The 15,110-nt window shown below is 42.2% G+C and overlaps 1 protein-coding gene across 2 annotated transcripts in view; it reads right to left on the bottom strand.

The window, feature by feature from the left end:
* Positions 1-15,110, bottom strand: part of LOC145824671 (uncharacterized) — a 28,398-nt gene that overhangs the window by 7,472 nt on the left and 5,816 nt on the right. For both annotated transcript variants that reach the window (XR_014366617.1, XM_082925032.1), the window contains exon 2: positions 3,646-3,730. Coding sequence is in view for 1 of the 2 variants with exons in the window: in XM_082925032.1 (XP_082781158.1) it covers positions 3,646-3,730 (85 nt within the window). In the remaining variant the exon portion in view is untranslated. The remainder of the gene's footprint in view (positions 1-3,645; positions 3,731-15,110) is intronic.

Below are 15,110 nucleotides of genomic sequence, written 5' to 3' on the forward strand. Positions count from 1 at the left end.
CGGACATGTGTCCGTGAATGTTGGTGGTTGTTTATTATCTTCGTTGCATCCTTTTTACTTTGTATATTGAGTTTTGGGATGTGTTGGGCAGGTTTGTTACAGGTTGGTTGTGTTTGGGAGTCTAGTGTTGCTGCCCAGATTTTTGGACCTTCGCTCGAGCGAGGAGATTGTCGCTCGAGCGAGCGTTGAGTTGTGTCTGGTGGGTCGAGCCAGGGTGGCTTCGCTCGAGCGAGTGTTGCGTCTGGTTCTGGACCTGAGAGTTGTGTTTCTTGGCTCGAGCGAGCTTTTCTTGGCTCGAGCGGTCTGGTTTGTTCTTCGCTCGAGCGTGGGGTCTGTCGCTCGAGCGTGCTTGTGGTTGCAGACCTGAGGGATTGAGTTGTTGGCTCGAGCGAGCATTCCTTCGCTCGAGCGCACTTTTGAGTTTTTGGCTCGAGCAAGAGTTTCTTGGCTCGAGCGAGAGTTTCTGTGTCTGGTAGCTCGAGCGACAAAGGCTTCGCTCGAGCGAGCGTGTTTTATATCAGCGGACAGTAGCGATTTTAAACATCACTTTTTCACTTTCTTTTTGATCCAAAACCTAAATCCGAGACCCTCTCTCTCTACACTTATAATCTCTCTAAGAATTGATCTCCCTAGAGTGTGATTCTAGCCTAGGGCCTTTGTTAAAAAGATAGAGGGCATTGAGAGCTTTGTTTTAATCTGAAAAAGTTTGGATTTGGAGCAAGTTGATCTTCGAGTCTTCATCTCCTTTTTGGCTCAAACTTCGAGGTAGGGATATCCTACTCCTCTCTATGGATTTTGTCTTTAAATTTTGGTATTTTGAGATGTTGGGGTTGGTTTGGTAATTTTGTGAAAGTTTGGGGCTTTTGTGTAATTTTACAAAAGTTGGGGTTTTGGTTCATAATAAACCTAGATGCATGTTTGGAATAGAGAAATGGAATAAATGTTAAATCATTGATGAGAATGGGACCTAAGGGTTGGAATGTTAATTATGGGAATTGACCTAATTACATTGTTTGATTAATTGGGATAATTAATGGTGAGAAATGAGGAAATGAAATGTTGATTGAATATCCATTTGTGCATTTATTTTCTATTTAGAAATAATTGCTTTGGGCTATCGGTGGAGGATAGTCGTGATTGTTGTAGACAATGCATGATGATTAGGCAAACTGAAACTAATCAATGAAATGTGTCATGAAACTTGACGGTTGATAGAATACATTAACTGTATGTATTGGGTGATTGTATATAGAACCATTGTGTTTGTATACGTTATGTGTAGAGGAGGAGATAGGGGATGTACTCCGCGGTTTAGGGGAAGATAGGGGATGTACCTCTAAACCGGATAATGTTGGGAGAAGATAGGGGATGAACTCCGTAGATACAGCTCTTATGCTTGTCTAGAAGTGAAGATAGAGCTTATATGCTTATCTTTGTGATGTGTGGATACAGCTTATATGCTTATCTGTGAATGTGGGATATTGTTGTTATACATATCTGTTGAGAATGTGGATATAGCTTATATGCTTATCTGAATGTGGGATATAGTTTCTATACATATCTGTGGAAATGATGATAGAGCTAGCATGCTTATCTGTTGAAAAAGGGAAAATGAAAGGAAACGTGGACTCATAAGTCGTATGACATAAATATGTGATTTATGTGATTGTATCAGTGTTGGCCATCTATCAATTGCAAATATTTTAGTCATTGTTCATGGTTGGTTTAGTGTATTTCTACTGGGCTGTGGCTCACCCTATATGGGAATATCATTTTCAGGTGCAGGAAGCATGCCACCTCCAAGGACATAGCTGGGAGGCTAGAGGCGGACATATTTTTGTCGCTTAACTTTTGATGTATTACATGTAACTTCAAGCCAAGGGCTTAATGTGTAAACGAGTTAGTACCTTTTGTTGTAACCAAGTGTTAACTTGGAAAGCTGTAAGCCCGTAGGGCATTTTGTTTTGATGTTAACATGTAATACATATGTATATGGAACTCTAATAAATAAAAGAATGTGGTTGGTTTGTTTGTAAATGCATGTCTTATCTGATGGATTAATATTGTTATTTTGAGGGCGTTACATGAATAATTATTTATTCACATATAATATATAATAAATATATAAAATTTTATATTTTGCACCTGTCCTTCACGTGTCGTGTCCTATATTTAAAAAAAAAAAATTCATGTCAATGTGTCAGTGTCATGTCATGTGTCTATGTCCATGCTTCTTAGATACCATTTATTGAAAAATTTTGCCATCAGCAACACTCATCATCTAGAGTGACATAGGTAAAAACCAAGATAGAAAGATGGTAGTATGTGCTAACCTATAACCTATAAAACAGGTAATTGTGCTGCAACAGATAGAAGGGCACACAAATGGCCAGTTACAATGGGTGAAACTAAAGACCTAGGCAGCTAGATTGACAACATGTGTTGTCTGAGGTTCATAATAATGAAAAGGATCATTCAATCTTCATAGTATGTTGATAAAACAAAAATCTTTTGAGATAATAACATCCTACTATGTGCAAAAGAATTATTAAAAAAGGTAGGAAAAGCGGGCATATCAATTATTCTTAGAAAATATAACAGGAATCAAGAATAGCATGGTATGAAAATTAGACCCCTAAATATAAGCATGGCATAGCCAAAGCATCACCACTGCACATTCCATTATTCACAATAAAAATTAAAACCTAAGGAACACAGTCACTTCTAAGAAGGTGGCATGTTCATATTGTGTTTGTGTCGAACATCGACACTCACCAGACACTTCCTGATATGCGTCCAAACTCATCTAAATTTGTCCTACTTTTTTACTTTTGTTTTAGACCTCAACAAGCTTTAGACACTTGGATTGGAGGATACAAGTGTCCCTTGCTTAAACCCACTCAAAACTAATTATAAGTTTGAACAAAATAACTTACGAGACACTGATAAAAGAAAAACAAAATACATTTAGAAGAATTAGTGTATGTTGTATTTATTTATCATCTTTGAATGATATATTCATATATAAATCATGTGCTTTTGTGTCCCTCACTTATCGTGTCATGCATTTTTTAAAATCAGTATGTCCATGTCGTGTTTGTGTTGCATGTGTAAACATAACATGTGTTGTTGTGTGGAGCAATTGGAAACAAACCATTCATTTGGATTACGGGTTTTTAGATTTCAATACACCAGAACAAACAAAAAGTAACACGTGATTCACCAATTAAAACTTGACATATATGAACTATTTACAAACAATATTTCCTACAAGTATGGAAATCAGTTTCACATTGTCCAACCAAAATCTAGCCCAAATTCTGCCTTAAAATCTCTCTATATCAAATAATACCTTTCCAGACGCAGGCTTCTAAACAGGAGTGGTGATCAATCTATTCTCACCATTATGAAACATGAAACCAACCATCATGGGTGTCCAACACAGCAGAAATTGAAAAATAAAGCATTGGTTTCGCATTATAGATGAACAAATTAAGAGCAAAACTTTCCTACTGCGAATTATGAAAAGCTATAAGTTATGAATCAATAAATTTAAGCATTAAACAATTTTGAACATTCAATGGTTATTGATGTTTGCATTAATAAAATAGTTTAAGATTGTGAACTAATACAAAATATACTTACTCAATCATGCCCAATGACCTATTTACATATGAATGGAAAAGATTATCTATAGGTTCCCCCTTCTTCATTGTAGCTTTGTTTGAAGCTGAACGACATAATAGCATATGAAAAGAACATTAGGTGATAAAAGTTCAAATCAGTGCAAAATTATAATATGTTCAATAAGAACTTTTTTTCCATTAATAAATTACAATTGGATACAGAAAATTTTAACCACTTAATACAAAAAAAATTCTTTACATCTCAGCACATTCAAGGTTCATAGGTAGAGGAATATGTCTTACATCCAAAAAACAACTAAAAACTAGTACATCAGAAGTCGCATTATAATGAATTTGGTAATCACTAATAGTAGTCATACTATTGTTCATGCTATATATATAATTTGCATGCAATTGATATCTTAAATATCTCTAGTCTTTGCACCCTGCCCATTTGGCTTTATCCCAAAAGGAAAAAGTTAATTGTTCATGCATTTCTCAAAACTTGCATTTGATGTGTTCATCACAAAGTAACTTAGTCCAAACAGTCATTGTCAAGCCATTGCTACTAAGCCTACCATAAATATAGGATAATCAATGGATAAAAGTGTGACAAATGGACAACGATAGTAGTTTGATCACATGGACTTAAGTACAAGTATTGGGTGTGGGTGTGGGTGTGGAGGTGTGTCCAAGGGTTAATACTTCCCTAAACCCTAAATCTTAAGATATAGGCTCATGCTTGATGCATCTATTTATATATTTTTAGGCACCCTTTGGGCAACAGACCTATGTTACCTACAGCGTGGATCATTCTGGTACATGGAATGGGAACAAGATACGCTACATTCTCTAAAATGAGGAACGATAGGAGTAGATTTATATATATATATATATATATATATTACATTTAAGAATTTAAGGTACTTCTAGATTAATTTTCTTTTAATTATTAGGTATCCAATAATTGTTTTCTTATATTTTTTTTCATGTAGCAAATCATTTCTATGAAAACTATGACCCATTTTTTATGTTTATGTCTTGAAAAAACTTAATTTACCCTAAATTTTAGTTCATATATTTGATTTTTTTTTTCCTTCTAAGGTAAGATTCAAAGAAATATATTGGAAAAAAACTTTTGAGATCGCTTCGGATCACTAAATTTATCATTTTGGGACGAAAATGTACCATGTTTCAGAACATGCGTACCAAAATGTAATTTCCTAGGGTATTAGCGTTTTTTGGTAACATAGCAACAGACATAACTCTTACACAGAGTTGTATCATCTCTTGTAACAGGTTGTTTGTGTCTATTGTGTTTGTGTTTGAATTTAACTAAACTCAAATACTAGACAAAGCCTACGTGGGAAGTTTCTATGCCAAGGGTAGTCATAGGATGTAGGAGGGTGCACCATTCTGGTGTGATCATTTGTATTCTATCAATGTGGACACGTCCTAAACATTTAATTATATTGTAATGGTATAATATTATGACAGAAGACACAATTATTATTTAGGAATTGTGGTGGCCGAATATATGAGACTCTGAGTCATAAACTGGCCGAGTACGAGTCGGCGGCCCATACCAGATCCATGGTCGCAAACAAGTCAGCCCATGCCAAGTCCAGTGGAGGGCCGTAGCCGAGTAAAACCAAGTTAAAGGGCCATCAAAGTCGTGTACCCCATGGGCTGTATAGAAGGCCCAAGAATGAGGTCAAAGCCCAGAAGGAAGCAGTGGTCCCTTTGAGGGTCCCTAGGAAACAATATAAAAGAAAGGAGAGGAGGAGTAAAGGGTTTTGTTTTGGATGAGAAAGTATTTCTAAATCCACTACACCACAATTGGCGACGTCTGTGGGAATACTCGAGCGCGTTCATGACAAACTTAACAGATGATCCTCCATTCGTTGCTGATGATGTTACACCAAGAACCATGTTTGGCCTGAAGAACATCACCGCACGAAGAGCTTTGAACTTCGATCTAGTAACTCAATCTTCACCTTCAACCTCGATACAAGAAACCATGCAGACGATAATGGACCATACAAAACGAAATGAACAACGACCGGAAGAGATGGCGGTTGACAACGAACGCTTACGTAAAAAGCTGGCTCTGGAGTTGGCCAAATCTCAACAGACCACACCACATCACGAGCGGGGTCGGTCGCCAGAACAAAAGGATAATCTATTACGTCGACATCGGAGACACGATTGTAGCACCGCCTCCGACTCGTCAACTCAAGAACCCAGAAAAAAGGGGTGTGCTGGTGCTTCCAGCTCATCTGAGGGGAGTTCATATGTGCAACACAGACAAGGAAAAGGTGACGGTTCAAACGAGGAAGATAGACATAATCCTTTCGCATGACGAATTGCAAGGGCCATCCTGCCTAAAAAATTCAAGGCACCGACATTTACGTTGTATGATGGTAAATCGGATCCTACAGATCATATTTGCCATTACAGGCAGGCAATGACATTGCACACTGACGATGAGGCGCTTATACGTCGCATGTTTCCAAGTAGCCTGGGTCCGTTGGTAGTCCAGTGGTATTATAAACTCGAACCGGCCTCAATTAAAAGTTTTCATCAGCTCCAAAAATCCTTCTGGGCAAGATTTATCACCAATGAGGTTCAGCCTAAGCAAGCCGACTCACTATGGGCGATGCAAATCAAGCCAGAAGAAACCCTTTGTGAGTATTCGGCGCGCCATTGAGAATGCTTCAACCTGGTTGATGATGCCTGCAATGACTCCATGGCCATCACCGCCTTCAAGACGGGCTTACACCCTGATAGTCCGCTTCGGAGCTCGTTGACAAGGCGACCTCCTAAAACCGTATAGGCCTTAATGAAGAAGGTTGAGGAGTATTGCAAAGTGGAGGACGATGCCCTCCGCATCAAAGCAGGTCACAAGGTCATGGAAATGGCAGCACCTACCCTGGTACAACCGATTAGTGTAGCCCCGCCAAAAAAGAGCCCCAAGCTACGAAGCAGGCCAAAACGAGAAAGTTGCCGAGAGCCACGCTGATCGAGGGACCAGGATTCATGCCAATCGAGCAAGCAATATCAAGTGGAGAGCAGGCGCCCCAGGCAGTCTCACAAGAAATATACCGAGTTGACCGAGCCAATCAGCAAGATACTCCTCAAAGTCCAGCACCTGCCCTTCTTTAAGTGGCAGGCCAAGATGATTGGGCCCCCCGATGCAAGACGAAGGGATTGACGATGTAAATACCACAAGGACCATAGGCACGAAACCTACAGATGCTATGCCTTGAAGGATCATCTTGAAAAGCTGGTGCAGGAGGGCCAACTGGTTCAATACCTCCCCCGTAAGGTCAACACACCCAATGCAGTGGCTCTGCGCCAAGAATCACCACCACTGGGTGTGATTCATATGATATATAGTCTTCCGTCGCCAAACAGCGTCCATACGATTCAGTTTCAGCAGTCTCAACCATGCCCATCCAAGCCGTCCACACCAACCAAATGGCCTCATCAGACCAGCAAGATTAGCTTCGACGACACAAATCTCGAGGGGTTGATCCTTCCCCACGATGACCCTCTCGTCATTGAGTTACGCGTAAACAAATTTGTTGTTGAACGCATTTTGATTGACCAAGAACATCAGAGATAATGTATTATAAGACGTTTCATAAACTTAGCTTCACAAAATCAGACTTACTGCCAGTAGAATACCCCCTGTTCGACTTCAATGCCAATCCCGAATACCCTCTGGGCAAGGTCAGGGTTGCGGTGCGTACAAGCACTAGGACACTCGACGTGGATTATCTGGTCGTAAAACTACCATCGCCATACAACTTGATCATGGGGAGAACTTGGTTGCACACAATGCAGGCCATACCAAGTACTTACCATCAGCTACTCCGCTTCCTAACACAACACGACATTGAGCAAATTCGCAACTCTCAAAAGTCGGCAAAGGAGTGCTACCTTACTGCTTCAGTCAAAAAGCCAAGGGAGGTGGAAGTAAACTCCATTGAAATTCCGGACCGAGAAAGCCTCGAAGACGTTGGGAAACTTCCCGCCGATAAGGCGACCGAGGATCTTGATCAGATTGGACTTGCAAATGAACTAGATAAGTTCTTCCTGATCGGCACTCATCTTAACGCCAATGACCGCCAAGAGTTGATTTCATTCCTACTTGGCAATATTTGATGTATTCACCTCGACGCCTTATGAGATACCGGGCATGGACCCCAGCGTGGCACAACACTATTTGAATGTTGAGCCAAAGGCTAAGCCCGTCATCCAGAAGAGCCGCCGATTTGCAGCCGAGCATACTTCGGCCGTTGTTGCCGAAGTCGACAAACTTCTGGAGGCCGGAGCAATCCGCGAAGTGAATTACCCTACCTGGCTATCCAACACTGTTGTTATTAAGAAGAAAAACGGATTCTGGCGTATCTGTTAGCATATTATATTAGCCGAAAGTTTCACTAAGGTCTGTCTGTAATCATTTTGTGCCCTCAAGGATTATCTTGTAATTGACTTTCTTGTAAACCCTAATCTTCATTTATAAATAGGGGGTGATATTCTATCATACCCTAAGCTGGTTACTCAAGCTTCATGGTATCAGAGCAGAACCTCTAGGGTTTCGGCTCACCCTCGTTGGTAGACCTTACACCAACAACACTCTAGGGTTGGAAGCTTACCTGGGTGGATCATCACTCAGCCGACAACTCGTCTTCCTCACCTCATCGATCTCCTCAGCTCGTCTTCCTCGCCTTCCTCTGTCGTCTCCCTCACCTCGTCGATCTCCTCGCCTTCCTCTGTCGATCGTCACTCAGCCGTCAGCTCCTTAGCTCGTCGATCTCCTCCAGTCATTCGTCGCTCGTCGTCATCGTCCTCAGCCTCTGTCTCACTGTGGTATGATCTCAGCCTTGGTATATATAAATATATATATATATATATCCTGATATATATATAAATATAGCCTGTTATATATATTTATATATAAATACATGTATACATAAATAAATCAATATATATATATATATATAAATGATTTCTTAATTTTGTTATGTCTTTATAGTGGTCATTGTGCCTATTATCTCACTACCACCTTCCGGGTTTGTGATTTCCACTAGTTTTGTTGCGGGTTTGGTAGTATTGTATCCATGACAGATTCCACCAGTGTGTCCCCTTCTTCTCAAACACCAAAGAGTGAGAGTCCCATTCTACCTACTATCATGACTGAGAACCCCAACCCTAGTCTGAAAATCACCACCTCTCTATTTAATGGTCAGAACTACCTAGCATGGTCTCAAAGTTTGACTATGTTTTTGAAAAGCAGAGGGAAGATGGGGTATGTTGATGGCAGGATACAGGCACCTAGTACCACTGACTCAGGTTATGATCAATGGGAGATTACCAACTCTTTGATTATGAGTTGGCTTATCCATTCGATGGTTCCAGAACTTGGTGAGGGCTACTTGTCTATGGAGACTGCCCAGGACGTTTGGGAGGCTGTGGCTGTTACCTATTCCCGCAAAGGAAATTTTTCACAAGCATTTGAGTTGCGCCGATCTATTGAGAGCTCACTTCAGGGGGAGCAGACTGTCCTTCAGTACTTCATTTTCCTCACCAACGGCTGGAAACGCCTTGACCACCTGGAAGACTATAAGCCCGTTTGCCCTGCTGATTCTGTCGGGTACAAGAAGTTCATCGCACGGGAATGGGTCTTTAAATTTTTGGCCGGCCTAAATGTGGAGTATGATCCAGTTAGGGGTCGAGTTCTGAGTATGGACACTCTTCCTTCACTTCAGGAGGCATTTGCCTATGTACAAAATGAGGAGAGTCGTCGGTCTGCTATGATGTCCCCTGTCTCTACTGACCGTTCCGCATTACTGTCTACTCCTCGAGATGGCCTCAGCCTGCCTCCTCCGTTTGCTGCTAAGGAGTCTGTATTCTGTGATTATTGCAAGAAGCCGCGGCATACTCGTGAGACGTGTTGGAAGCTTCATGGGACTCCATCCGGGGGTCGAGGTGATCGGTCTGGTTCTCGAGGAGGTCGGTCCGGCCAATCTCGAGGACGTGGTTCCTATTCCCGGGCTCATCAGTCTAGTGCCGTTGATACCCTTGATTCTAATTCTACTTCTATTACCCAAGCTTCTGATACTGAGCTGGAGGATGCTTTGCGCCAATTGTTGGACCGCCGATCTTCTACTGCTCTCAGTACCGCTTCCTCGTCCTTTGCCCGCTCAGGTAACTTATCATCTTCTCCTTGTGCTTTCCTGTGTCATACATCTTTGCCTTGGATTATTGATTCTAGTGCCTCAGATCATATGTCTGGCTCCTCTGATCTTTTCTCTGTCTATAAGCCCACTTCAGGTCAGGACAAAGTTAGGATTGCCGATGGTACTGTTTCTTCCATTTCTGGAAAAGGTTTAGTCCAAGTCACTCCTACCATACATCTATCTTCTGTTCTCCATGTTCCCAAGTTTTCTGTTAATCTGTTATCCTTAAGTCGTCTTACCCAGGATTTGAATTGTAGTGTGACGTTTTTTTCTGATCATTGTCTTTTTCAGGACCTTGTCACGGGGAGGACGATTGGCAGTGGTAGTGCAGAAAATGGTCTCTACTTCCTAGATCAACCGGACAAACTTGCTTATTCTTCCACCACGTCTTCTACTACCCCCGCTGATTTATGGCTGTGGCATCGGCGTCTTGGGCATCCCTCATTTCATTTACTTAAGCATTTATTTCCTTCTAGTTTTGCAAATCATCATGTGTCTGACTTTCTTTGTGAGTCTTGTCAACTTGGCAAACAACATAGAGCTTCTTTTGCTCCCAGTTTGAATAAAAGTTTCATTCCTTTTTCATTAATACATTCTGATGTTTGGGGTCCCTCTCGTGTTTTGTCTGTGAAAGGTCATCGCTGGTTTGTTACATTTATTGATGATTTTTCTCGTGCTACTTGGGTATATCTCATGAAAGATAAGAGTGAGGTTTTCTCTGTGTTTCGCACTTTTCATAAGATGATTTGTACTCAGTTTGGAGCCACTATCAAAATATTTCGTTCTGATAATGGCGGGGAATACATAGATTCTGGGTTAGGACAATATTTCTCTACTCATGGCATTATCCATCAGACCTCTTGCACCAATACCCCTCAACAAAATGGGGTAGCCGAACGCAAGAATCGGCATCTTCTTGACATGGCTCGGTGCATGTGTTTTTTTATGAATGTGCCTCAGCCCTATTGGGGCGACACTATTCTCACCGCTGCCCATCTTATTAATCGTCTCCCTACCCAGGTCTTGGACAAACAGGCTCCGCTTCACGTCCTCCTCGATTCTCCGTCCTTGTTTTCTATTCCTCCCAAAATATTTGGTTGTGTCTGTTTTGTCCATAATCACTCTCCCTCTCGTGGTAAGTTGGACCCTCGCTCCCTCAAATGTGTTTTCCTTGGTTACTCTCCTACTCAAAAGGGGTATAAATGTTACCACCCTTCTTCTCGTAAGTGGTTTGTGTCCATGGATGTAACTTTCTTTGAGTCCCAGTCCTATTTCTTGTCCTCTCCGGTGTCACCGTCCTCATTTCCGGGGGAGCCTTGGTGTGAAGTGAGTCCTGTGTCTCCTATGGTGGACCCAGTTCCTGTGCCTCCTATGGTGGAACCAGTTGTTCTTGCACCCCCCTCTTCTACTGGGACTATCGAACCCACTGTCACCAAGAATAAGGACGGGCATGTTTATGTCCGGGACATAGATAGAAAACCAGTTAACTGGATACACGGGACCGTTTCTGCTACTCCACTGCCATCTCCTGCTTCTGATGAGAGTCTAGGTAACTTTGAATCTCTTGAGTCCATTGATCTTGATGTTCCTATTGCCAAGAGAAAGGGTGTGAGATCTTGTACTCAACATCCTATCTCACAGTTTGTATCATACTCTCATTTGTCATCCTCATATAGAGCGTTTGTGTCCAATATTTCCTCTGTTAGCATTCCTAACCATTTTCAGGATGCTCTTGCTACCTCTGAGTGGAAACTAGCCATGATTGAGGAAATGAAAGCACTTAAGAAGAATGGCACTTGGGAATTGACTGAGTTACCTACGGGCAAACGACCTGTGGGATGTAAATGGGTATATACTGTGAAACACAAAGCAGATGGGTCTATTGAGCGTTACAAGGCAAGACTTGTGGCAAAAGGGTTTACTCAGACATATGGCATTGATTATCAGGAGACCTTCGCACCAGTGGCTAAAATGAATTCAGTCAGAGTACTTCTCTCTCTAGCAGCTAATCTAGATTGGCCGCTTTATCAATTTGATGTCAAGAATGCTTTTCTCCATGGTGACCTCGAAGAAGAAGTCTATATGGACATTCCTCCGGGTTTTGAGGATCATCAAACAGAAGGCAAAGCATGCAAACTACGGAAGTCATTATATGGTCTCAAACAGTCTCCAAGGGCTTGGTTTGAGAGATTCACTCAGGCTATGTTTAAATATGGCTTCAAACAAAGTCAGGCAGATCACACATTGTTTGTGAAACATTCCTCACGCGGTAAGACTACAGCACTTATTGTTTATGTAGATGACATAGTTCTTACAGGCAATGATAGTGGGGAAATACCTCTGTTGAAGAAATATTTAGCTAAAGAATTTGAAATCAAAGACTTGGGAAGCTTGAAGTATTTTCTGGGAATTGAAGTTGCTCGCTCTAAAGATGGGATATTTATCTCACAGAGAAAATATGTGCTTGACCTGTTGAAGGAAACTGGGATGCTTGGCTGTAAGGCATGTGCCACCCCACTGGAACCCAATCAGAAGTTGGGGGATGATGAAGGAGGAGAAGTTGTGGATAGGGGGAGCTATCAACGATTAGTGGGCAAGCTCATTTACCTATCTCACTACCGTCCTGATATTGCTGTTGCTGTCAGTGTAGTTAGTCAGTTTATGCATGCTCCTCATTAGATTCACTTTGATGCTGTCATGAGAATCTTGAGGTATTTGAAGTCTGCTCCTGGTAAGGGTCTGTATTTTTGAAAGTATGATCATCTTCGTGTAGAAGCCTATACAGATGCTGACTGGGCTGGGTCAGTAACTGATAGGAGATCAACTTCAGGGTATTGCACATTTGTTGGCGGCAACCTAGTTACTTGGAGGAGTAAGAAACAGAATGTGGTTGCCAGGTCAAGTGCAGAAGCTGAGTTTAGGGCTATGGCACAAGGTGTGTGTGAACTTTTATGAATCAAATTATTGTTGCGTGATCTAGGTATTGATCAGACGGACTCCATGCGGTTATACTGTGATAATAAGGCCGCCATCAACATCGCTCACAATCCAGTTCAACATGACAGGACAAAACATGTTGAGATTGATCGCCACTTCATTAAGGAGAAACTCACTAGTGGTACCATTTGTACTCCTTTTGTCCAGTCTGGTGAACAACTTGCTGACATTCTCACCAAGGGGATTGGGAATAAACCATTTCATGACATATTAGGCAAGCTGGGCATGAGAGATATCTTTGCACCAGCTTGAGGGGGAGTGTTAGCATATTATATTAGCCGAAAGTTTCACTAAGGTCTGTCTGTAATCATTTTGTGCCCTCAGGGATTATCTTGTAATTGACTTTCTTGTAAACCCTAATCTTCATTTATAAATAGGGGGTGATATTCTATCATACCCTAAGCTGGTTACTCAAGCTTCAGTATCTGCATGGATTTCACAGACCTGAACAAGGCCTGTCCCAAGGATTGTTTCCCTCTCCCCACAATCAACCAACTAGTCGACACATGCCCACCATCAATGTATAAGCTTCTTGGACGCGTCCAGGGGTTATCACCAAATCACCATGCATCCTGAAGAGCAGGAAAAAATGGCATTCTCCACCCGAAGGGGCACTTATTGTTATAAAGTCATGCTTTTCGGCCTGAAGAACACTAGGGCAACTGACCAAAGGCTTGTCACTACCATGTTTAAAGAACAACTTGGCCATACCATGAAAGTGTATATCGACGACATGGTGGCAAAATCCAAAGAAAAGCATACCCACTTGGCCGACTTGTCCACAACCTTCGATATTCTCCGGAAGTATAGGAGGAAACTTAACACCTCAAAGTGTGCGTTCGACATTGGATCTGGCACATTCCTTGGCTATATTGTGAACCATCGTGGAATAGAGGCCAACCTGAAGCAAATTACAGCAATCATGGAACTCGGCTCACCTCAATCGGCCAAAAAAGTGCAGAAGTTAATGGGGATGGCCGCAGCTCTCAACAGATTCATTGGCTGTTCTTCGGATCGGTATCGACTATTTTTTCACACCCTTCGGCAAGGAAAGGCATTTCATTGGACCCCCGAATGCCAGTCCGCCCTCGACAGATTGAAAGCTTATCTCCGTTCGATACCGCTTTTAACAACTCCATCACCGGACGACCAACTCATTCTGTATCTTGCGGTATCAGATCGGGTGGTCAGCACCGTGTTGCTAAAAAAAGACCTAGGTGAGCAAAGGCCCATTTTCTATGTTAGCAAGGCAATGGTGGACGCCGAGACACGGTACCTACCGTTGGAGAAGCTGATTCTGGCCCTTGTGGTGGCCACCAGGAAGTTAATGCACTCTTTCCAAGCCCATACAATAACTGTGCTGACGGACTACCCTCTCTGAACAGTACTTCGCAGTGCAGAATCATCAGGGCGCGTTTCGAAATGGGCTTTAGAACTTGACCAGTATGACATCCAATTCTCTCCTAGGACGGCTATCAAAGGTCAGGTTTTGGCCGACTTCGTTGCCGAGTTTACTGGCTGTCAGGCCGATTTGAACCGGCGCAGCCAGCCGTCCGACCCCAACAAGAATGGCGAATGTATGTTGGGGATATTTGGCAGATATACTGCGACAGTTCATCTAACCAGCGTGGTAGCGGGGCAAGAGTTGTAATTATGACCCTTGAGGGCGCGATAATCGAGTAAGTGGTAAAACTTGGTTTCGATGCATCAAATAACAAGGCCGAGTACTAGGCTTTGTTAGTCAGCCTCCATAATGCACTTCGCCTGGACGCTAAGCGATTAAAGGTCTTCGACGATTGAAAGCTGGTCATCAATCAATTGCAGGGAAAGTATGCAGCTAAGAAAGACCGAATGGCAGCTTACATGAAGACTAAAAATTCACTGCTCATACAATTCGACCACCACGAATTGAATCAGATTACCTGTGACCAAAATACCCATGCAAATGCTCTTGCCTGCTTGGCTTTTACCATCAATTCAGAAGTCAAACAAACCATTGAGATGGGATTCATTCCCGAGCCGAGTATTAGCCACCTTGAATCCGCTAGTGTCAATGTCATTGATCTGGGCCCTAGTTGGATAAACCCCATCGCCGCATTTTTATCCTCAAAATAGTTGCCAACAGATAAGAAAGAGGCTCATAAGCTATGGAACAAAGACCTATGCGACTATTTGGATCCCCATGGAAAGCTCTACAAGAACTCTCAGGGCCGTATTTGGAATGTGTGCATCCAAACCT

Source organism: Camellia sinensis, chromosome 4, assembly GCF_055761805.1.
Source record: "Camellia sinensis isolate YWXY chromosome 4, ASM5576180v1, whole genome shotgun sequence".
Taxonomy (NCBI): Eukaryota; Viridiplantae; Streptophyta; class Magnoliopsida; order Ericales; family Theaceae; genus Camellia; species Camellia sinensis.